General features: G+C 44.6%; 2 protein-coding genes across 2 annotated transcripts; both read left to right on the top strand.

Annotated features, from left to right (window-relative positions):
- The first annotated feature begins 21,128 nt into the window (after positions 1 to 21,128).
- LOC108099498 (sulfhydryl oxidase 1-like) lies at positions 21,129 to 22,957 on the top strand. Its single transcript, XM_017203059.1, has one exon. It carries the CDS (start codon positions 21,162 to 21,164, stop codon positions 22,851 to 22,853), a length of 1,692 nt encoding a protein of 563 aa, XP_017058548.1. The 5' UTR covers positions 21,129 to 21,161; the 3' UTR covers positions 22,854 to 22,957.
- Positions 22,958 to 23,073: 116 nt separating this feature from the next.
- Positions 23,074 to 25,216, top strand: LOC108099500 (sulfhydryl oxidase 1-like). The gene has a single exon (XM_017203060.2). The coding sequence runs from the start codon at positions 23,417 to 23,419 to the stop codon at positions 25,103 to 25,105; it is 1,689 nt and encodes a 562-aa protein (XP_017058549.1). The 5' UTR covers positions 23,074 to 23,416; the 3' UTR covers positions 25,106 to 25,216.
- Positions 25,217 to 25,583: the final 367 nt, after the last annotated feature.

Here is a 25,583-nt window from a genome sequence, read left to right as displayed (position 1 = left end):
CTTTAGTCGTCGCCACCACCCCACCATTTATAATTGCCATACATGCGTTCCCGTTCCTATAGGCGAATTTTCCGCAGCGCTGTCTGCGAGCGAGTTCAACGCTTTCATGTTATTTGCCAAATGAAAAAGTAAAAAACAAATGTTTATCTTATAATGCACTGGGTGGCAGTTCAGTGGAGTTCTGGCGACACGCACACATGGTGCGTAAATAGGCTTTGCTTTTGGGCTTTACTTTTTCATTTTATGGCCGTTTTTTTTTCGTTGGCAAACTTTGTTATCGTCAAAAAAAGAAACTCCCGGCGGAACACACTCTGTGCGAAATGGAAAGCGGGGGGGAGTCTTGTCACTTTTAGGTCGCGAAACTATTCGAGCTAGAAATTGCCACCGCACGGTGACTAAGAGAAAGAGAGGGCGAGATGGGTCCAGAAAGAGAGGGACAGATCGCCGGGGAGTTCAAGCGCCTCGCTCAAGGCAACTGCTGTCTGCAGCTTATCGGGGCAACTGGAACCACTCGAGGCGGCAAGTACGAAAAAGTGCTAATTGTACTCTGTGCTCCCCCGATTCGCGGGGTTTTCGTTACTCGAAAATTATACTTCATGCGTGCCAGCAGACGCCAAAGTTTCAACAGAACTCAGTCAATCATAACCGAAAAAAGGGCCCAAGAACACTCCTCTCGGCCAGCGAGTTGTCTGCACTTTCGGTTTGGCAAGTGTTTGCGTTTGTCCAGGGGAAGATCCCTCCAAGTGCGTGCCACTCCGCATGCAACGCTGAGCAGTGGCCACCAGTAGCCGATTCTTAGTTGGTTTAAAATCCACGCCCATGCCCAAAAGCCGAATCGTCAACACCCACCTTGATAAAAAGTACAGGGAACCCTAGGGAGGTGATCAGAGTTTAAGAGGGAACTACTTTAAATATTCTATTATTTTGTTAAGTGCATTCTTTTCGGTTATCTACTTGTTAATAAAATTTCATTTGTTTGATTTCTACATAAAGAAAGGATTATACAATAGCAACCTTCACTGTGCTCGTCGATTCCTTCCCTTTGTGAGTTGTGTGCGAAAACATCATCGCCTGGCCCGTTCCCATCGCATCCGATTTCCCACCTACTACCTTGGCGCTTGGCCTGGCCAACACATGTTCGCCCGGAGTGCCTGTGTGCCCACGGCCTATTTGCTTTTGGGCGTACATTGAACCGCAGGCCAGAACTCGGCGCCACCCCCAACTAATCATCACTTTGTTGCTGCGTTAATGACTCGCCTTGGATTTGCAGCGCCAACTCCCTTTGGAGCTTCCCATTTAAGTGAATGCGCCAGAGCCAAAAAATAAAAAAAAGGGGGAATCGTATAGGAAAAAGGAAGTCGTGTTGGAGAGCGTGTTCCCAAAACGTTTTGGCATCCCAAATGGATGTCGGGCTCCTCCCCTATCACTCAAAGTGCCATAAAAATTATGCATGAATGTATTTGCTTCATTTCTACACTTTTTTTCCTTTCTGGCCAAATATAAAAAGTGCCGCTCCCCCGAAAAAAAAGTGAAAAACCAAAAAAAGGGAGAACGAAAATGAAACGAATGCAGGAGCGTCGCATTTTTACGGCTCCATTCATGTGACGACGGAAGTGTCAAGTGGCTGTTGGCAACTCGTCGTCGACGAGCAAAACTTCCCAGCCCCCAAAAAAGAAGGCCACCCAACCACCTACTTTTCCGGGGCGTCCTTTTCGTCAACGTCGCCTCTGTGCATCGAAAATGCCGTTATTGTTGCCAGTTGTCTACATGCTCTATGCTCCCATGTACATCACATCACATCAGATCCCCCTGCCCCCCCGTTGCTTGCCCCACTGCTACCACGGGCTCCTCCGAAACCCTTCCTCAAATGTCTACTACGTGTGCCCAAGTTGCATTCTCGCTCTCTTTCACACCCTCTATCCCCGTCTCTTTCGCCGCACTGACGTCTGTCGTCGAGTGGGCAAACTTTTTAGCGTATGAATGTGTATGTTTCGTTTTTCACCATTTTTTTTCTCACATTTTCCCCCATTTTTAGCATTTTTTTGTGTGTACTTTGCTTCATTTTTACTGTGCCCTTCATTTAGCCGGCTTTGTTCTTTTTGGGGTACAGTTGTGCTTGTGGGGTTAAGTAGCCTCTGCCTCAGACGAATAAGTAGCTACAGATGCCGGATCCGAAAGTTGTCGTCTGCACTTTTTGAAATAGGCAGTGAAAGGCCCTAAGATGTCAGACTGGGGGTTTGGGAGCCATAAAAGAAATTATTCAGTCAAGACTTGTTGAAAACGGTATAGGTTCTTGGCACAATTTTCTTATAAAATCTCAACTTAAATCTTTGTAAGTCTTACAAATCTCTGGAAGCTGTTCTAGGAAAAACATAATACCAAATTTCCGTTGAAAGAAACCAGAGTCATAACATCCCAGAAGTCTTATCGAATAAGCTTTTTACCATAATTCTTTTAATTGCATTACGCACAACTGCAAGTTTACAATTCCCTAAAATAAAACCGAACAACAAAACTTCCCAGAAAGTCACAGTAGTTAATGGCATTTAGCCATCAACCCTTTGTCCATCCTCCAGGAACAGAACTCCATGTTTCGGCACCCACTTCTGCTGAAAATTCCATGACAGCTGTCTAATTTGTCGCCGTAATTTGCGTTGACAAGTTGATTGTCCCGCTCATGGCAGCCACTCCCTAATTGCAGTTAGCCACTTACATAACCAGCAATGATAGACCCGATTACATGATTACACTGGCTGACTGCCTGACTGGCTGGCTGGTTGATATTCACTTGGACCGGCAGAGTCCCGACCAAAATCCACGAAGCTTTCGCTTTCGATGCTCGCTTTCTGGCCTAGCGCATCCTCTGGCTGTTGGCCATTTGCATTGCACTGCAGACTGCGTCTGCCTCTCTAATGAAATTCTGTGCTGCCACTCTCCGACCTTCACCGGAGGCTCTCCCTCCGTGCATCTGCGCTTTTTGGCCAAACAAAACGCCCAAAACAGCGTCCGTTCGTGGCCATGGTCATGACCAGGCTGCCTCGGCCTGTCCCACTCTGTCTGGCTGCCTCTCGCTTGTTATTTTTGGCATCAGCAGCATCAGCATGGAAACGAAACGTGCCGCCTGCCAGACTGCATTTCCCGGCTCTGGCCGCGTGCCACCAGCTGCCTGTTGCCTGCTGGCTGTACACTGCGAGAATTTGGAGGTGCAACAAGATATGAAAATTTTTGGATGCTAAAAAATTATTCATTTATTTTTTTTCTGGATATGTGATTATTTACATAACAAATAAATTCACAATGAGATCATTGGTTTTTAATATACAAAAATTACACCTTCAGCTCAAAAAGGTTTTATATACAATTTAATAAATGCCCCACTATGTTTTTCCCCTTGTGTACTTTTATCTGTGGCATTGGGGCGATGCCGGGCACTGGAGGAGTTGGACTCGGATTTGTGTGGCACTGCATCCTCTGGCGATGGCGGTGGCGGTGGCGATGGAGTGCCGCAGGAGGTGGTGGCGGTGGTTTTGGCATTGACATTGGCGGCGTAAGTGTGGCACCAGGCAGGCACACTTCGTAGCGGTTGTATTTTTGGCTTGCTGCATGACGCCACGCCACACTTGCATGCCACACTGCGTATACGTAATGCGTCGCTCTATTTTCGCGTGTGCTCGAATCCAATGAGTTCATTGAAACAGCATGAATGGAGATTACGGCATAATGGTTAAGTTTGATCCTCGACGTCGCGTTAAAAAGTTTTGAAGAGATTTTCAAGTCGGGCTGAATGTCCTCAGAACTTGTGCATTTCAACTTAGACACTCCACAACTTTCCGCATGAAGTTGTTTTCGCTCTCGAACGGCGTATCTATTCCCATTTTTAATCTCACTCTCCTTACGATAATATGCACAATTTTTTCCAATGTCTGGCCAAAAACCGTCCACATGGCTTGTCTAGTTTTTTTTTCGTTTTTCGTTATTCCGTCTGTCTTTCGGCTTACTTCCCCGAACCCAAGCGAACCATTCGATTTACATGCTCCGATACTTTGCGATTCTCCGTCTCCGTCTCCGACTAGCAACTCCATCTCTGGCGCATGGGTATTTTTGCGCTGGTCTTTCTTATTTTTTTTGCCCTCTGCTTTTTGCTCGTTTGCATATTAAAATTTCATATATGAATTTTTGCTTTATTAATATATCTTGCAGTTATTTTCGTTGGTTGGCTACGGGTTAGTTGGGTTCTTGCTCCATTTGCCCCATCAAACTGCATGCTGAAATTAAATTTCATTTGTGTCTTCGCAGCTTAGCGAGCAGAACCTGCCGAAGAGGATGGGAGAAGAGCGTTGCGGTTCTGGGCTTTGCATCTAGTTGGGATGTGGACGTGGATGTGGATGTGGATATGGGTCTGGATCCGGGTCTTAGCCAGCGCGAATTATTGAATTATTTCGCCAGCAGCTGGTAAATTCGATTTGCGCGCTGGCTGCCATATCACTCGCTATACATGTACATATATCCGGATCTGTGGCTCTTCTTCTTCTCTTCTCATCCTCATCCGCATCCGCATCCAGATCCACATCCACGAACATATTCCCATCAGCGTGCGGAGTTCAACTAATTTGTTTTTACTTCATTGCATCGACAGAGCGTCGATGACGACGGCGACGTCATTGAAAATTAGACAAATTGGAAGAGTCAAAAAGGCAAAAAATATAAAAATAATGTGTGAGGGGGGAAGTGGAAGTCAGTCATTCCATAAACACCAGACTGCGTCTGTGTGTCTGTTTTAAGTGCGAAGAAGTCGGCGGGGCAGACCAATACAGCTGCACAATCAATTTGCACACACCAACGATGCGGCGATGGCATATCATTTAAGTAGCAAACATCGCGCCCCCAAATGTGATGGCAGTAGGGGTATTCATTCAACAGATAATAAAGGGAAGTTCTACTGAGGAAAAGTAGTAACCTTTCGTTCGTTAATTTATTCATAGCCGTATTTATTTATTACTTTTGATTACAGTATTGTTTAAGATTAAATATACAAAGGTTTTCTGGCAGCCGGTAATAATATTGCCTGAATTGTAGCATACCTTTTGGCGTCTCACTTTTATAAATTGCACACAAATTAAATTAATGCATAATATCGTTCCTATAACGTAAGGTTCTTGAACCTCATTGAAAGTAACCCCTTTGAACTGTGGTTGCCACAGATCTGCAGACCCAAGAGTAAAGTTCGAACATAATAACCCCTGACCATCCCTACTAAAAGACATTCTATCTCCACTCTTTTGGTTGTTTTCGGCCTTTGTTTCTGTTGTTGTATTTTCGTTGCTTATTCTTTTTCTGCGCTTCGACGGGTCACCGATTCGCAATGCGTGCTTTAGTGTGTGTGTGCGTGCAAGTGTGTGTGTGTGTGTGTGTGGGAAGTTTATTCAACCAAAGTTCGGTTCATTGAACTTGGCCAAATGGAATGGCGAATATTCGGTTGTCGTAGGTTAGTTAGGCAGTCAGTCGCCCATTGTGCATTCACGAAATGAAGTTGCGGCGAGTTAAGCACCCTCGCTCCCTCTCTTTCCCTTCTTTCCCTTTTCATATATCCTTCTCTTTCTGCACCGCCTGCTGCTTCTGCTGCTGTCTCTTTCGCACTTGGGTAGCATGGCGTTTATGGGAACGCACAAAAGACGAACTGAATGGCTGGTTGACAAACTGACTTGACTGACTGACGAAAACTGTGACGAAAAGTGCAGTGCTGAATGCATTTGCACTCACACACACACACACACACTTACGCACACTCTCACACAGATGCGCGTATCAAAAGCGCATAAAAAGCAATAAGTGAGCACTTTATGGCACTGAGGAAACGGCGTTTGGGCAGCCTTCTCCATGTGTCGCATGTTTGGCAAGTGGGGCCCAAGTGAATTGTGGGAGGTGGAGCGGGGGGTTTCGGGGGCCGGACAACCCGCGTAGGGCACAAAATAAACAAGGATCGTAAAACAAATAGCACGACAAACAGCGGCTCAGTTCTGCAGTCCTCAAAGATACCGATAAACGAGCAATGAACCTATTGGTTCTTAAGGAATATCAAATCTCGACCTCATATCAATCAAGTACTCTTCAACTTGTTTATTCTCTTTGGTTAGCCAAACAAAACATTTATGTTGCCGGGGAATTTTTTCTGTTACTCATATTGTAATAAAACAATTTGCAGATTTTGTAGTGAGAAGCAGACACATGTATGTTTCCTTTTCTTTCTTAAAACGCCAGCTCATTGAATTTTTGACAGACTACCCAGGGCAACTTCCCTCTCCCAAATTATTTTCAGTTAGTTCCAGTTGCCAAATAAGCCCTTTCCGTTCTATGAAATCGTACGCCTTGGTGGCTTCTGCTCTGCTTTGATTCCGCTGCCTTTCAATTGTCACCGACGAAGATCCGCAAGTCAACGCCAACTTACCACAATTTGTGCTACGAAGGGGCAGAAGCAGGAGGCCCGCCTCGGATTGGTGGCGTCTTGGGGCAAAGTCAGATGGTTGCAGCCAGAAGACCGGAGTGACAGAGGCCCAAAGCTTTCATAGACGAAATATGAGGCGCAACCGAAATGGCAAACGAAGCCGGGTCGGAACCAGTAGACCAATCTTCTGCTTTTGCTCCCTACAATCCCCGTATTCCCCCTTCCCTCCACGCTCATTTTGCATATGGGTAATTTGAGAACATTTGCGCTTTAACTGCATGGGAAAAAAAACCAAAAATAAAAGAAAGAGTGCAGCCGGCAAAAAAGAGATCCAGCAAGAAAAATATGTGCACATGTGTCGCCTGCTTTGGCCTGGAAATCAACAGTCAAGCTTCATTAAAAACAAAATTAGGACACAAGAATTCACAGAGTGCTTTAGCTTATATTTTCTCAAGAACAAATATCCAGTTAGAAAAAGTGAGGTAAGAAATAAATGTATTTAAACAATGGAAGACCAAAAAAGAAGATGAACCATATTTTACAAATTAAACCTAATTTAGTTGAAGGTAGTGAGTTCCGCCTGTAGGCACATATCTCGGTGGCCATATCCATGGTGTAGTGCTTTCAAAGGCCTAAACCGATGTCGCCTTGTTGTTGGCCGTTGGTAGTTGGTTGTTGCTGCTGTTGTAGCTGACTTTGAGGGCTTCATCATCTGCTTTCGGCTGGTTACTTGGCTCCGCCGACGAAAACTGACAGCGACCATGGAGTCGGCTCGACTCGAGCAGATCCAAGTGGCATGGTACGGTACGGTGTGGCATGGCACGGATGGGATGGATGGCATGGTTGGTCTGCTGCGGTGCGGTGTGGCCCAGTGTGGAGTGGCTTAGGCTTAGGTTTTGGAGGAGGCGCTTCCAAGGGTAGGAGACACCAACAACGTCAACTGGCGGCGCATTTCAAGTTGACTTTGTTTTCAGCGTCTACTCGGCCGGTGTCCGTCTTTCGGTCTTTTGGTCTTTCGGCTCCTCGGTCTCGGGCCTCTTGGTTTGCGTTTTTACTTGGCACTCTCTTTATTTGCATTTCTTTTTAGTTTTTTCGTGCAGTTCCTTGGCTCCGAAACTTGATGAATTGGGAATTAATTCCTTTTGACATTGTTTTTTGCCATGCGAAAAAAATTCGAAATTCCTCTTAGTCAAAGTGTGTTTGATATCATCTTCGGTTTACAGTCCATTTCATTTGGTTCTTAAGCTTTTGCTATTGAAGCTTAATTATAAGTTATAGTGGACAGCGATAGTGATTAAACACATGAACTGAAAATATAAATTTATTAAAATCTGTAGAACAGATTCTCTCTAATATTTTTTTTATTTACCTTTTTTAATCCTGCTTGACCACACGTTATTCTGCTGTCATTTCGGCCATTTGATATCTTTTGTGGCTTGACTCAATGAAATTGTTTTTCAACTGGCACTCTCGCTGCCACTCCTCCCTTCGAGAGCACACATATAGGCATTTATTTACACATTGGTTAAGCCTGTGACTTTTCCGCTGCCCCGCCCCCCTCACCCTTTCCCCCGGGATTCCCCCAATTCCTTTTGCTTGGGCAAAGTTCATTGCACTTTTTGCGCAGAATTTGTTGCCTAACCAGCCGAAGAACAAACGCACAGACGGACAATTTCTGTTGTTGTTGCTGCTATTGTTAATGTTTTTGTTGCCTTTATTGTTGTTGTTGTTGCTCTCCTACTCTTTGGCTTTTTAGTTTCCTTGTGTGCGTCTGTGTGTGTATGAGTGTTTTTTTCGTGTTTGGCGTTAACATTGGCAGCAGGTGTTTGACATTGCGTCAAAGGTATTGCTTCTGCTGCACAGAGAGAAATTAGTAAGACCTTCTTGTTAGTACTTAACCACTAAAATAAAAAGTGTTCCTTGTGCATAATGGAAACAGTTCAAAAATTGGGGATACATTTATTATTATATTTAAATAAATATTAATGATATTATTTAAATAATGATTTCTTAAGCTTATAGAATAATTAAAGATCCTTGGTAACTAAGCTAATTTATAAATCGTTTTCCTTATAAATATTTTCTTCCAGTGCACGGCTTCTGCTTTTGTTGTTGCCGATGTTGTGCTGATGTTGTTGCTGTTGCTGTGGCAGTTGCAGTTGCTGCTGCCACGGACTGGTTGCCTCAGCCTGCCTCAATGCCTGACAGCCTGCCACAGGAAGCCATACAGTATTCGCCTGCCGGAGAGTGTGTGAGTGTGCTGGCCAAGTTGTTTTCATTGTTAACAAGCTTTCTGTTGTTGTAGGTCGCAAAATGTGAGCCGAATGCGAGGGCAGAGGGAAGGGCGAGGATGGAGAGCCGTTTCAGCTTATGCGAAATTAACTTTCGGCGTGTAAATGGCTTGCACAATTAGAGCTTGAATTGTTTTTTTCGAGCGATGCAAGGGTGCTAATTATGCTGAATTTGTGGGGAGAAGAGTGTTGCAGATGGTCTCCTATTTTCAAAAAAAGGGCATCTGTCAGTGAAGTTTCAGTCAGTTATTCAGTTGCTGGATGGATGTTATGGAAGGATGCAACCTTAAATTATCCAAACTTACAAAACAGCTCTGAAAGTAATAAAAAAACGCAGGAAGATAATTCTAGCCACCCCAATTAATTTGCCTGAAATTATAAAGGAAAACCCTTTTTTAAATGCAAGTGAGTACTTAGACTTAGTGCAGGTTGCAGCTAATAATCAAATTTGAACAAAGGAATGATCGGTTCAATGATACTTAAACAAGCTTATTGAAAATCCGTTGCCATTAAATAATTCATTATGCATCCTTCAAATTCCATAGGCCTGCAACTCGTAAGTGGATAATAGACCCGGCCATTTTCAGATACCAAACCGATTGAGGTCCTCCAAAGGCCTTTCGCCCCCAACAAATGAACGCACGAATAAGTTTTCACAACTAACCGACCAATCGGGCCGAATGGAAAACTAAATCAAATAGGACTCGAGCTGAAAGTCAGGCGGAAGGCACTCGACGCAGTGCTCGATATGCCGATGAATATATATTCTAAAATAAATATCTGTTCGACCAAACCCCATTCGATTGATGGTGGCTAATTCGATGCCCATTTGCGATGGGGCCTTCAACGTTTTTTTCGAGCTCCCGAGCTCCTCTTTTTTTCATTGGCCAACAGCTGCAATTGAAAGCAAATATTGCGTATACGCCCCCGGTTCGCCGCACTTACGCATGATGTTCTGTTTGGCCATTTCTTTTTAGCCCTGCTGCTGCTGCTGCTGCTGCTGCTACTGCTGTTTTTGTAATTTTTCTAAGCAGAACATGAGCAGGGGGCTGGGAGATTGGGGGCTCGGTTTGGGTCGGGTTGGAAAAGTCTGCATGCATAATGCATGTGTAAACGCATAAAAGGATATTGATCTGCCCCAGCCAACAAAGCGACCGCTATGCATCAGCCGAGGATTTTGCGGGAAGGGGCTGGTGAAAGGGGGGAGGGGGGAAGGAGAGGGGTTGGGGATTTGGTTGGGGCACACCATCAGCCGCAAAACTTTTTTTGCGCTGTGAGAAGGAGTTGGCTAAGACAGCGAGAGTGCTGCAGGCCTCGAAAATTGCGTTCGCATTTCTGTATAATTTTTCCCCTTCAGTTCACGAATGTATGGGTACATAATGCGTGCTGGTGTGAGTGGGGTTTTGTATATACTTCGGCCATTATATGCAATTCTGCGGCACAACTTACGCACTTTTCGTTGTGCGTTTTGTTTTTGTGCTCGCATGCGTCACACGTCCTGCGTGAGGTCCTCCCCCCATCCCCCCATCCCCAACCCCCCGATTTTGCCGTCCTGAGTGCGTGAGTTTGTGCTGCTTATGCAATATTTATAATTATAATCATATTTTCCATTCCCATTGCCGCACAATGCATATAACTCTAGCGACTCATTCTGCCGCACGGCTGCGTCGTGCTCAGCCTTAAATTGCATTTAAAAGATTCCCACTTCCATTCCCATACCCATACCCATTCTCATTCCCACTCGCAAGGAGTCCTTTTTTTGCGGGCCACTCGCCTTGGGGCACTTCCTGCCGGCCGAAAAGTAAAATTCATTTCCCCAGCTCGGCACAAAGCCCTGTCACTCAGGGCCAAACGAAAAATGTTCTGGGCCCAAAACAAACCGAAAAATGCAAGGGAAAAACTCGAAAAAGACAGAGAACTTTGCATTTATAATTAAGCAAAAAATAAGGGACGGCTGCAGCATTGAATGGCTTTGAGATCCCCGAGGCAGATATAAAGATTTTCACTGGGAGATAACTTAGTCGAGGGAGCAACAAATCTGTAAAGTCTAAAGTCACTTACCCAAATCGTTATCAAAGGTTGGAAATAAAGTGGACCTGTAAGACAAAAAAATGATTTATTTTAATTGCTTGAGATGATCTTAAAATTAATTAAGTAGCTAAGCTATAAAACAAATGGTTGAACATGGAAAAACAAAGAAGTAAAAATCTTAGCTGACTTAAAGGGTAGTCCCCTTTTGCTTTAAACAATTTCCATTTTAGAGTTCCGCAATCCATTTATTTAGGTGTTTTACCATATCCTTATTTTGCTTTTTTTTTGTATGCCCAAATGCAACCCGCTGTTTGAAACTTTAGCGTGTGACGAATTCTGGAATTATTTGTTTCGGCTTGTTAGCCGTAAATTTCAGCGCTTTTCGTGTTGGCCCGTCTTTTGGGGCCCCGCATATTTGACAAGCGTTAAGCCAGTCCAAGCCGGGCTAAGCTAAACTGCGGCTAGGCGAACAAAAAAATAATACGAAAAACAATGTTAACCTTTTCTATGCAGCCACAACATCGAAACGGCCAACGACAAATTTATGATAATTTCGAACGAAAAAATTGCGCTGATGTTGCCGTCGTTTGGCCGAGACCATAGAATGACATTAGTACATCGTCCATTATTGCCTCGAAACATGCTCTTTTGTTGTTTTGGTCGAAACATTTTCATGGCCTGTAGGGGCCACGCCCCCTCCTTGTTCGCCTCCTGCGACGCCCCCTCCAGCCGCCCCAATCCAGCGAACCTGGCTCTGCTGTCACGGCCTTTGTTGGAGAGTTATGACCGCCGGCGAATTGTAAATTATATTTAATTAAGGCTGCATTTCGAATACAAACCGAGGCTCAACTTCTTTTCATCCGTTTTAAAAACCGTCAGCAACAGCGCAACAGCCGAAAGGAAACATTCAATTGCATTTTTAATTAGGCGCTTGTCCCAGTCCTTCGCCCATCACTTTATGCTGATGGCTGCCAATTGCATTTGGCTTTTCGGAATATTCATACGGCCCACGAGGGAGATATATGGACATCCCCCGATTTGTTAATGGCCAGGCTTGGCATGACATCCCCAGTTGACCGTTGGCACGCGAAGCGTTGAAAATGGTTTGCAAACCAAAGCGGTATCCACAAAATTTGTGTATGCAAGTGGGCTTAAATTTGTAATTAGGTTAAATGCTAAATAAGCTAGGGATTAGTTCAAGCCAGTCTAACACCTTAATCTAACACGGGAAACCTATAAATTATAAAAGTTTAAGCTCGTCATTTAAAGCATGAGTGTCCTGCTTTTTATTTTAGTAACCAGAATGGTAATATTGTTGGCTAATAAGTTCTTAAACTCCCTGCTGGCACCTTTGTTCTATCGTGCACCCTCATAACTCACATAAATGGCAACCTAGGTGCTCGGATTTTTTGCCTGTTGCCTGTGGCACTCGTAAATTTTTGGCTATCGCTCGCCGCACAAAAAAAAACTGGCAGGCTGACAAAGTTCTTTGAGCCAGGCGGCCTGCACATATTTTAGCCAACTTTTTCAGTTCACATATGTGCTGGCCAACGGGCAACAGGCAGTAGCAGCTGCTCTTTGGCTGCTGCCATTGGCCAACTATGATGCCATGCCACTCAGATGGAGGCATCGATGCGACTGTGTGCATGTGCGACAACAAATGAAATAAAACCAAAACCGCAAACTCGAAAAAAGTGGTTCTCTATATATTTTTCTAAAATCAAAATGTCCACTTTTTGCTCATCAACGCCGCTGCCTGTTGTTCTTGTTGCCGTTGTTAATGCTGCCTTTCTGGCTTGGTCTTTGGCCAAAGTTGTCGCCAGGCTCCTTTTTTTTTTGTTCTTCGGCTGGCCAGTTGCAGCAATGTCATTAACTTGGCCGCCTGCCTCCGTGTGCTGACATGGCAACATGATGCGCGATTTGAGCTTTAATGTTCATTCAGTTCTGGGTACTGGTTGCACTCAAAAAAATACGACTATTATAGCTGCTATTTTTGTGTCTTAAAACTCACTGTTACCATTAATAAAATCGCATAACTATAATTCTGATGAATTTTGAAAAATATTTAACACTTTTTGATAAGTATCAATTGCTATCTAATTAGTTCAGCATTTACTATCTATTTAAAATGTTTTAAACTAATATATTTAGTTGTATGGTTTATTATTAACTTATTTAATAAATCGAATAGTATATTTAGTATAATTTTTCTGAATGTGTGTTGCTTGTGGCGCTGGCATTGCTTCTAATTTTTGCCAAAGTACAAAAAGTGCGTGTGCAATTATAAGACGCATTTCATTGCTGTCGGACTGCAGATCGCGTAGAGCCCATTTTGTGGCCCAGCCCATCGCAGATGCAATGACTTTGATTTCGTGTCGCCAAATTGTTGAGTGGAGCTGCTGCAAGGGAAGAGGTTCATTAAAAAAGTATTTCAGCGCTGATTTTGCCACACATTTTTTGATTGCCCAGTGGCATCAGGAGAAGCAGCTAAAGCATCAGTGGCACTGCCCAACTGGCAGCTCCTTAACCATGGTCAGTAGTGAATCGATCGGAACGAGTTGGGCCGAGAGCCAAGAGCAAAAGACTGCAAAAAGCAGCTCTTCATCATCCCTGCACCCATCATCATCATCAGCGGAGTGATTACCTTTGGTACACCCGAGATTTGTGGTTTCCCGAACTTGCGAGGAAATATTCCTCACGGACGAAGGCTTCGGGTGAATTGAGTGTTCTCTGTTCTGTGTATCCAGCGAATGCCGCGAGTGATTGACACTCAGGAAATGTCAGGGAATTTGATTGGCTTTTATGATCGGCCGCTTAAGGTATTAGACAAAAAGAGAATTTGCATATTTTTGCCGCTGTCTCGGCGAATAATTAGAATTCATAGACATGTGTCGCGGCCGGACAACGAAACTCCCTGAAATGCGGCAGTTATTCTCGAATGCATTCGGCTCAAAGGTTCATTGACGCGTCCCACAGCGGAGGACAGAACAGGAATCAAAGCGAAATGCGCCAAAAATAGCTAAAATACAGCACACAAAAACCAGTTACCACAAAATGCAAACCGTCGGGAAAGGGGAACACAAAATGGAAGGGGGATGGGGAAAGAAAGAGTCAACAACGGGCATATTTTCATAATTTTTGCATTTTTATAGAGCATTCGCACAAAAAGTTGGCAAAGAAGAGTTCTTAAGAACGTCATTTGTTTGCAGATGAAGAGAAAATTATATACCCTATAAAAAGGGGCATTAAAATATTATTACTAATAAAAATCGTTTATAAATGTCGTCGCAATTTAGACAGTTGTTAGGAATTTATTGACGTTGTTTAGAATAAATAATAGCAATAATTTATTAATAATAACCTTGAACTAAAAAGGCCTCCTTTTTTATTTTTCTAGGGTGGCGGAATAATTTTGTTAAGAGCCTCGACCGCTTTCAAGGTTATTCCTTCGATCTCCCCATACAAATTTTGAACACAGATTGGCCATTATCGGTTGTTTATGTGAAACCTATGAAATCGATAGTTAATGGTCCTTCTAAGTCATTCAATTTTATTTTAAGTTTTCTTACACAACCTACTGTAGCATACCGTTCATAAGTGTATTGGTTTTATTAAATTTTCTTATATTTTCATGTATTTACATTAGTGTTCTTAGCTGCCACTTGTTAGTTCGTTGCCTATAAAATGGCCAGCTAATATGCAAATTCCCACCTGTGTGGTCTGCGCTAATTACCTGGCATGGGAAAGTGCATTAGATCTCGGCTGGCACACATTCCGATCCCCCCGATTCGATTTCATTGATGCGATCGCTGAGTGGCCGAGGCTCCACATCCCATTCATTCAAGCTGGCTTCCGGCGAATCCTTAGCCAGCACTCGGCTACTTCAGGTGCTCTCCCTCGGTGGCTCAATGGTGGCTCAAAGGCTATATGGCTGCCTGTGTTTGGGACACACCTTCCGAAACGCCACGCTAATCACGAGCAGTTGGCTAAGCGCCGCCAGCAACAACAGCAATAACAGCAACATCGGCAACAAAAGCAACAAAGGCAGCAACTGCAGCAGCGCGTGGATAAATCAAAATGCAGTTGCGAGACGTGAGCAGAGCCGCCTTCTATCCACGACTTTACTTCACTGGCATCATCAGCCAACAGCTTATACTCCATGCTCCATACTCCCAGCTCCCTTCTCCATCCTCGATGCTCCTCCAGCCTCCTCTTCTGGATTCTGTCTGCATAATCCGCGGCTAAAGAAAGTGCCGCACATGGGAATTACACTGGGGGAAACATTGAAAACTAAGAACATTTATGTAAATACAGAAGGTTCCACTTGTATGTGATATGAGAAAATAACAGAAAATAAGTGTACTCAATGCTAGCAAGAAGTTTATATTATTTTAATGGTTTTCTTAGATGTAATGCCACTTTTAATATTGTAATATGGTAAGTGTTAATTTTTCCGCAGTGTGCGGCTTAGCAGTTCTTTGGCTCAATGGATGCCCAGCTCGGCTCGGCGTGCACCGGCTGATCCTCGTCCTCGTGGCCAAGACAAATGCAGACGCTGGCTCTTTAGCCGTATCTCTCACTTTGATTGTGGCCGGGAGTCTGCGCCGCGACGGTGGCTCGTGTGGGGCTCGTGGGGCACTTCGCTGGGTGGTGCTGTGTGGTGCTGTGTGGTGCTGAGCCGGCAGTCGTTAGCCTTGTCTTATTGCCCGTGTTGGCCAAACACTTGGCTACTGGTTGTTTACATATGTGCGGGTATAACTCAATCAGCCGGGAGGAGGAGCCATGGGAGTCGCCGTGTGGGTCAGGTGACCCGCCGCAAATTAGCCGGAAAGTTATGAACTCGGCCAGCGGAATGCCATGTATCTGGTGGACGGAAAACAAGACGGTCTCGCCATAGTTGTGGCCAAGTTCTAATGAAAACCTAATTACGAAATCAGCCAATACTCTCAAGAGCCGCACATAATTAAGGCGCACACTTGACTTGGCTCTGTCCTCGTCCCTCCTACTTTTTCCCTCCTCGCCCAATTGTCGCCGTCTCCAATTTCTACCGTTTGTCCCCCTTCGCGATGAAAAACGCATTTAAAAGCCACATTAATGACGCGGACTCGCTGCTGCCACTGCTTCTGTTGCTGCTGCTGCTGCTGCTGCTGCTTTTGCCACTGCGACCACTTTGGTAAAATAGGAAATTGCTGCGTTCGGCTGCTCTCCAGATTCTGGTCTATCTGTTTTCCTTTTTTTCGTCCGCATCTGCAGATAGCGACACAAAAACGGTTGCCTCCGACCAAAGTCGCGCTCGCTGCTGTGTTGCGAGCGTTTTCAGCGCATTTTTAGTTAATTTACCAGGAAAAACATTTGAAATTCTTAAAAAAGTCGCAACAAGAAGTTGGCTGCTCGCCTGGCGGCTGGAAAAAGTCACATCACAACATCGTCTACACAACGCCTATCTGGTTTGCCTTATTTAACAGTAGGGTATACTGGCTAGCATTTGAAAAAGAATTAATCACATTCGATTCAGATATTATGGAACTTATGCTGAAGATACATTTTAATTCTAAGAATGAGAAAATAATATGATGATTTACTTATTTGTCATACTATTTTTAAATGGATTAAAAATTTTTTTCCAGGGTATCTGAAATTTACATCGCTCTCATCTTTTCAGTAGTTTGTTTGGCTAGTTTGTTCTAAAGCTGTTGTTGTTCCTTGTGTTTTTCATTTTGTCGCCACCGCCGTTGCTGCATAGACTAAAAATCGCATTCGATCATTTATGGGATTTTATTTGGCGCGTCAGTGAATGTTGCTAAGCAATTTATTTATGACATTTTTTGCTGGCCAGCTTGGGTTGGTTCGGTTAGCTGGTCGTGGATGGGGCTGGGGATGGGGATGTGGATGTGGATGTGGCTCCGACGGATTCGTGCAGCAATTTCTGCAACGCATCGAAATAGCTGCGAAGGCACAACAGCCAAAGTCAAAGTCAGTTGCAAGTTCCATATTCATCAGATGCGACACTCTTCATTCTTGGTGTTTTGCCGTCTTGTTGCTCGATTCCATTCGATTCGATTCGATTTGATTCGCTGGGTTGGCTTGTCTTGGGGTTTTTCGTCTGCTGCTTTTTCTATCGAAAAGCAAACTGGATTTCGTCTTAAGCGCTCCTCCAGTTGCAGTTGCAGTTGCTGTTGATTTTGCCATTGCATTTTAATTAAGTGCATTTTAATGAGGCATCATTGCCGGCCGCCAATGCGACTTTTGTACATCATCAATTACACAAACGCATTTTAAATGGTCTGCCAACGGCTGGGAACTATGTGGCTGCGATTCTTTCTGCCTCAGCTCCCCCGGTTTTATTTTGTATTCAGGTAATTATTAAGCTTATTTAGATTAGTCTCCGCTCTGTGGCTTCGGGCTGTCTATTGCGGTCGCTGCTGCCTCCGTGAAATTGATGCGAAAAAAAATCAACTAAAACTGTTTGTTTTAATACGATTTGAGTTGGCTGGTGCCCAGGAAGGATATGTTTGCCTCGTCCTGTTTGTCACTGCAAACAAATGGAGAGTTGGTTGCCTCTGCTGTCCGGGAAACTGAGCTAATGGAAACTAAATTGATTAGGAGTCAAATAAAAAAAAATATGTCTGAATTTAAAATAATGTACATCCTAAATATAGAAACAGCATATTAAAGGTAACCGTTTAATTTACTTTATATGGGGTTCTTTTTTCTATGTTTTTACAGGATATAAGAAAGGGCATCTGCCAATTCCTTCAGCCGAGCACTTTATCCATATGTTGATTGCCAACTGGTTCACCTGTCCTCCCTTCTCTTTTCAACCCCCACCCCCCCTGCTACCTGCTCAAAAAGTTTTTCCATTTTTTCAAATTGCGTAATTTTCATTAGTTTGCTGCATTTGCAGACAAATTAAGAGCTCCTGCCGCTGCTGTCCTGCCGGGACCCTTCGCATCTCCCCCGCCCGAAGTGCGTATCTGTGAGATACGCATATGCAAATAGCTGCCTGCAGGACCACCCCGATGCGATGCGATGCGGTTTTTCAATTTTCCTCTCTGGCTTTTTTCAGCCTTTTTGTACGCAAATAATTGTGAATTTTTTCCCCCATCCATTTTTGTTGGCCTGCTGCGGCAGGTTATTGTTTGGTTTGGTTGCAAATCCTCTTTTTTTCTATGGATGAGTGTACATATTTTTTATTTTTAATTAAAAGCGGAAGTAAAAGCTGGGGGCATGGCCGCGCGGGGATTCTGGCTGGGATTGGTTTCGGTTAGGTTAGGTTTGGTTTGGTTTGGTTTGGCGACTTGTCAAGTGTGCGTGTGGGTGCGTTTGCCGGGCACTTTGGCCCGTTCATTTCGCTGTGTAGTGTTTTGCTAACAATGCAAATTTCAGGGCATTGTTGCCATCCCCCGCCTCTTTCCCATTGCTCCCCAATCCACCCCCACTCGACACGCACACACAACAAACGCATCAAATCATCAGCGGCGATTTCAGACAGTCATCAGATGAAATGTCAAATGCGTTTCCCACTTTTCCCGCTTCACCCGCTTTTCCCACTTTTCCCGCTTTTCCCGCTCCACTCGGCCAAGTGGGCGAACGCAAACAGACACTGCTACTGGCTACTGGTAATGCCAACTGGTAACTGGTGACTGGTAACTGCCACCGCTTAGAGCGGCGCAAACTAAACCAAACTCAACAACAATAAAAACATGGCAACAATTCACCAGCTGAAGAGTTTTTCAAATAACGAAAAAAGGCTCGGGAAAGTGGGGAGGGGGGAGGCGGAAAAGAGCGGAAAAGGGGAAAAAGTCAGGCGAAAAAAAGAATCGAGAAAATTAAAACAAAACAAACAACAAACGCATCCTTAGCGTCATCAGCCATTTATGCACAGCGAGAATTAATTATGATTATTTAATACCCAATAGCTAAAAAATTCCTTAATTTATTCCCTTTCGTGTTTTGGAAAATTTACAAGCTGTTCTAGACAATTTTTGAGCAAAGGAAATTTATTTTGGTTTCTGATAAAATCATAAATTAAACTTATAATTAATAGAACTGCTTCCTTATGATACACATTCTTTTGAAAAAATTGATTGATCTCATGTTGAATTTTTGGGCAGTGCACTCCTGAATCCTGCATCATCCTTTGGCCGTTATGCCCTGCTTTGCCTGCTCTGTTCCACGCATGAAGAGATTTCGGTTTAGCTTTTGATTGACGAACTTGGCTCGTTGTTTGTCCCTCTTCCTGCACCCCCTCCCTCCCCCCTTGCCATGCCATGCGCTGCCGCTTTTCACTCAAACTCATCAACGTCAGCGACGCATTCAAATCGTTTTGATGGACTTCTCCGCCCCCCAAACCCCCTCTCGCAGCCTTCCCTATCCTATATCCCGTATCAAGCTCACGCAGTGCATCCTGGCACAAGAACAAAACAGCATCGAAAACAAAAAAAAAATGTGGATCGAGAAATGGGGAAAAAAGTGGAATGAGTCTGGCACAATATTTGTATTTTACGCAATTTTTACTGACGACTGCCATCATGTCTGAGTGACTGAGTTGGCTCTGTTTTCTGCTGCCTGATTTGCAAACCGATTTGCTACATTGTTCATGTCAGTCAGCGCATTGTTGATTATCAGTGCGGGTGGCTATGGGTTGCACTTCATCTGGTTTGGGGTTTGGGGTTCGGGGTTTGGGGTTCGGTTTGGCTGAGAACTAAGCCCATGTTTGCCCAGCTATTCATTGTGTTTCGGTTTTTTCTCCTCTTTTTTTTTTTTTGCTGATTGAAAGTTTGTGCGACAATTGTTGCGGTAATAGGAAATGGCCCAGAGTCTAATTAAACAAAATGCATGATAGGCATAAATGGCATGGAAGGAATTACGGTTGGTGGAGGAGGTGCTATAAACAGGTCTTTGAATTTATATTTTAATCATTATTTGCAGATTTATTGGATATTAATATTTGTATGCATTTTCACATTTTAATAAAGCGTCCGAACAAAGGATCTACGATATATCTAAAATGTAAAAAGTGCTTAATATTTTCTCATCCTTTAATCGTAAAATCATTTAATCTGCTCTATAAATATCCTTACAATTTCCACTGCAACTCCTTCCCAATGTTAATTTGCCATAAAATATGCCAGAAACAACAGCCTGAAGGACTCTGTCCAAAATCAAATTAGTCCGTTGTAAGTTTGCCAACTTTAGGCAATGATAGGGATTCTGTGGGGAGGGAATGAACCCCTTTTCTCGGCACAAAATGTTGCCAAAAAGTTTTAAGCTGCGTTTGAGGCTTGTTTTCACACTTTCACACCCGAACAAAGTTGGGAAAGCTGGGAAAGTTTCGAGTGGCGCTTGTCTTGCTCCATCTTCTCGAGGCCATAATCCGTGACGTCATCTGCGGTTAGTTGGATTCTGCATGTAAATGAGACAAGCGAGCCGCAAAGTTTGGCATATTTTGCATCTGATATTTTGGCCATCTCTGGTGCAAACTATTACCGAACTTGTTGCTGGTGGCAACTTGTTGCATGTGTGTGTGTGTCTGTTTGTGTGTGTGTGGGGGAGTTGGTAAAACGAGTGCTGGTGTGCGAAATTCCCGAGCTTCGTTATTCGGCTAATGTCCTTGTGGTTGTTTCGGGTCAGCATCCTGCTGGTGTTTCGGCAGTTGAATGTGTTTTGATAATTGAAAACCCATTGGGGTCGTTTAGAGTCACTTACACCTAATTAGTACGAGGGTCTGAATAAAACGAGAGATGCCACAGATTACAGAAGCACAGACGGTCAAATGTTGTTTGTGGTGCTTGCCAATTAAATAAGTGCCTGTTCTAAAATTATCAGCACCGCAAAAAAAAAAATATAAACTTTATTATTTTGGATGAATTTACTTCAATAAGCTCTTAAGGAATTCCCATTCCCTGAGCTCAGACAAAAACTATGTTAGATACTCTTAGGGAAAATAACCCTAAGCTCTATTAAAGTGAAACTAATAAGTTAATTTGATTACTAAAGCGAAGCGAAGACAATTTTTGAAAGAATACAGAGACGAAATTAATTAAGTCTTAATGCTTTAGTTATAACCTTAAAAAACGTAAGCTTTAAGAATTATAAACAAAACTGTTTTGATCCGAATTTTGTATATATACTGCAACCTTGGACTACAAATTCGTGTTTCCATATTCTGTAGGTATGTGCGTACAAATATGAATTTCGTGAATTCTTTTGGGTGTACCTGGATAGAATAGCGAGTCACAAAATTATGAAAACCTGTTTTGAGAGAAAGAGAGATTGGGACGGGGGGGTCTTAACAACCGGAGTAGGGCGAATCCAAATGCGGCTATAATTACCAAAGAGCCCTTGCGATTGAATCAGTTGAAGCGGCTCATTTGAGTTGCGAGCACCGTGTGGAAATGATTCGGCCCCTCCCGACTCTACTGCTTCTTTGTGGCCTGCTGCTGCTGCTGCTGCCCCCTTGCCCTAGGGTGTCTGCCCAGGCAAATGCCAGCGAGGTGAGTCTCTACGACGACACCGACAATGTGGAGATGCTGGACATCGAATCGCTGCGGCCGGCTCTGTACCAGAACACCCACTGCAAGCTGGTCCAGTTCCTCAACTCCTTCTGCGGCGACTGCCAGCGCTTCGCCCCAGTTTTCAAGGCCATGTCCCGAGACCTCTACAAGTGGCGAAGGCTTCTCCGGATCTACGGCGTGGACTGTGCCCAGGAGCGCAACTCGGCACTCTGCAGGGATTACAACATTAGACAGACGCCCACGCTGCGATTTTTTGGCCCCAAGGTTACGAACAAAACGATCGTCTACGGAGAACAAATTAACTCGCAGAATCCTAAGCGTATCACCGCCTATATGGCTGAGTATATACCCCGAAACGATTTCGGACCCGGCCAACCCAACTTCCGTCGTCTGAAATCGGGTGAAACCGCAAAGAGTCTTTTCCAGAGTTACCAGGATGCACAAAGCCCGGTTGAGTTCATTGTCGTAGTCCTTGAGCAACGTTCTCGCCCCGGAATTCAAATCCTTATTGGTAGGAACACGCTGCTGGATCTGCTGCCCTACAAGGAAGTGGCAGTGCGGTACTCTGTGGACCCCAACATTTTCGCCAACTTTGGCCTGCCACCCTCCAATGAGAAGTTAGCCATCTTCGGCAGGGCCGGAAGTGCCCAGTACCTGCATCCTTCTACGAACACAAGTGAAGCCTATGTCCAGGTTGTTGGGGAGTTCCTTGAAAAGCAGAACATAAAGCCAGTACCTCCACTGCCCGCCCCCAAAGAGAAGAACGACGGATCCTTCTTGGACATTCAAAAACAGGCCATCCTTGCCGAGGTTCTTAAGCCACCAGCAAAAGTCTATCGAGCGGATTTGGAACAGGCCATCGATAAGCTTCTCCACGTGGAGCTTCAGAAATGGGTTTCCTATGAAAAAGAAAATTATCGCGCTTTGACAAACATTATCACGCTGATTAGCGACTTTAACCCTTTGAACAAGGACGGAAAAGTTCTGCTGACGACTCTGCGCAAAGAATTGAGCACCAAGCAAACCATAAAGGGATCCGACCTTAAGACTCTGGTTGCCACCTCAAAAATGGGTCTGAGGATCTTTAAGGCCAGGCGCTACATTGGCTGCATTGGATCGCGTCCGCTCCTGCGGAGCTTCACCTGCTCCCTGTGGACGTTGTTCCACTACTTGACCGTGGAGGCAGCCAAGCCGCCGCAGCTCGAGCCACCGGGTTCAGTTCTGAACGCCGTCCATGGGTTCGCCAAGTACTTCTTTGGCTGCACCGACTGCTCACAGCACTTCCAGCAGATGGCCATTCGCCGGAACTTGACCTCGGTGAAGAGCTACGACGAGCAGATCCTCTGGCTCTGGGCGGCCCACAACGAGGTGAATCAGCGCATCGCCGGAGACCCCATCACCGAGGACCCCAAGTTCAAGAAGATTCAGTTCCCCAGCTCCGAGAATTGTCCCCCTTGCCGGGACAGCAAAGGGGAATGGGTGAACGAGGAGGTCTTGAAGTACTTGAAAAGCTTGTATGATAAAAAGAACCTGAGCTTCTATGGTCTTCCCACCCCAAATGGATACGACTAAATACATTTCATTAAAATACATTGTATTATCCCTATGTACAAGCAAACTAACAATCAGTAATTGCTATAAAGTAAAAGTAAATATATCAAAAGCTATGACTTTAACCTGATTTACTTTCCATGGTCGTGGCATTTACTTCCGATTTTACTCGGTTTTTAAACCAAATCGAGGAAAAACCCGAATAGGCGTATCATAGTTTTGAAGAATTTAAAGCAAAATGGATACTTTGTCATTATATCTTGGTATTCTGTTAATTCTTAGCACTTTACGCATAGCCAAGGGAGCTTTAAATAATTCGGAACCAACAAGGATTTACCAAGTAGATTTGGAACGAGCCATCGATAATATTGTGAATGTGGAGTTGGCTAAGGTGCCAATTTTGACCGGAAACAAGCTAATAGTTCTACGGAACTTTGTTACGCCTTTCAACTTTCTTAGGCCTCTAAACGAAATCGGCAGATTGTGGCTAAAAAATCTGTACAATACCCTGGATTTACAGAGAAAACATGGTCAAGCAATTCTAGAACCTGAATGCAAGGACTCTCTTAAAAGTTATATAAGAGATGATTCGGGCCCTCCCGACTTTACCAATTATTTGTGGCCTGCTGCTGCTGCTGCCCCTTTGCCCCAAGGTGTCTGCCCAGGCAAATGCCAAAGAGGTGAGTCTCTACGACGACACCGACAATGTGGAGATGTTGGACGTCGAATCGCTGAGGCCGGCTCTGTACCAGAACACCCACTGCAAGCTGGTCCAGTTCCTCAACTCCTTCTGCGGCGACTGCCAGCGCTTTGCCCCGATCTTCAAGGTCTTGTCCCGAGACCTCTACAAGTGGCGAAGGCTTCTCCGGATCTACGGCGTGGACTGTGCCCAGGAGCGCAACTCGGCGCTCTGCAGGGATTACAACATTAGACAGACGCCCACGCTGCGATTTTTTAGACCCGACGTTACAAACACAACGATTGTCTACGGAACAGATATTTTCACGAAGAATCCTGACTTCATCAACAATATTACGGCGAATTTAATATCCCGGAATGATTACGGACCCGGCCAGCCCAACTTCCTTCCTCTAAAACCGGGTGAAACTGCAGAGAGTCTTTTCCAGAGTTACCAGGATGCACAAAGCCCGGTCAAGTTCTTTGCCGTTGTCCTTCAGGAACCTTCTCGCCCAGACCATCCAATCAATATTGGCAGGAACACGCTGCTGGATCTGCTGCCCTACAAGGAAGTGGCAGTGCGGTACGCTGAGCAGCCCGACATTTTCGCCAACTTTGGCCTGAAACCCTCCAATGAGAATTTGGCCATCTTCGGCAAGGACGGAAGTGCTCAGTACCTGACTTCTTCTGCGGACACAAGTGAAGCCTATGTCCAGGCTGTTGGGGAGTTCCTTGAAAAGCAGAACATAAAGCCAGAACCTCCACTGCCCGCCCCCAAAGAGAAGAACGACGGATCCTTCTTGGACATTCAAAAACAGGCTATTCTTGCCGAGGTCCTTAAGCCACCAGAAAGAGTCTATCGAGCAGATTTGGAACAGGCCATCGATAAGATTCTTCACGTGGAGCTCCAGAAATGGGTGTCCAATGGAGAAGGCTATTATCGCGCTTTGACAAACATTATCACGGTGATTAGCGACCTTAACCCTTTGAATGAGGACGGAAAAGTTCTGCTGACCACTCTGCGCAAAGAATTGAGCACCAAACAAACAATAAAGGGATCCGACCTCAAAACTCTGGTTGCCAACTCAGAAGATGGCCTGGGGATTTTCAAGGCCAGGCGCTACATTGGCTGCATTGGATCGCGTCCGCTCCTGCGGAGCTTCACCTGCTCCCTGTGGACGTTGTTCCACTACTTGACCGTGGAGGCAGCCAAGCCGCCGCAGCTCCAGCCACCGGGTTCAGTTCTAAACGCCATTCTGGGGTACGCCAGGTACTTCTTCGGCTGCACCGATTGTGCCGTGCAATTCCAGCAGATGGCCATTCGCCGGAACTTGACCTCGGTGAAGAGCTACGACGGGCAGATCCTCTGGCTCTGGGCAGCCCACAACGAGGTGAATCAGCGCATCGCCGGAGACCCCATCACCGAGGACCCCAAGTTCAAGAAGATTCAGTTCCCCAGCTCCGAGAACTGTCCCCCTTGCCGGGACAGCAATGGGGAATGGGTGAACGAGGAGGTCTTGAAGTACTTGAAAAGCTTGTATGACAAAAAGAACCTGAGCTTCTACGGTCTTCCCACCACAATGGGATACGACTAAGTCGAGGAGGAATACTGCTCCCACATTTCATAAAATACATTGTATTATCCTTACTTTCACTTCGTGGTTGCTCTATAGTAAAACTAAATATATCACAAGTTATGAATTCAACATGATTAACTTTTTATGGTAGTGACATTTACATTCCGATTTGACTCGGTTTTTAAACCAAATTGAAGCAAAACCTGAATAAGCGTATCATAGTTTTGAAGAACCGAAAGCAAAATGGATATATCGTCAATTCATCTAGTTTTTCTGTTCATTCTTAACACTTTACTCATATCCAAGGGAGCTTTAAACCATTTTGAACCCTCAAGGATTTACCAAGTAGATTTGGAAGGAGCAATCGATAATGTTGTGAATGTGGAGTTGGCTAAGGTGCCAATTTTTACCGGAAACAAGCTAATAGTTCTACGGAACATTGTTAAGCTTCTCAACTATCTTAACCCTCTAAACGAATATGGCATTTTGTGGCTTA

The sequence above is a fragment of the Drosophila ficusphila genome, unplaced genomic scaffold (assembly GCF_018152265.1).
Source record: "Drosophila ficusphila isolate 14025-0441.05 unplaced genomic scaffold, ASM1815226v1 contig_791, whole genome shotgun sequence".
NCBI classification, from domain to species: domain Eukaryota; kingdom Metazoa; phylum Arthropoda; class Insecta; order Diptera; family Drosophilidae; genus Drosophila; species Drosophila ficusphila.
The sequence above is the reverse complement of the archived record's forward strand: the minus strand, read 5'-3'. Positions and strand labels throughout refer to the sequence as shown.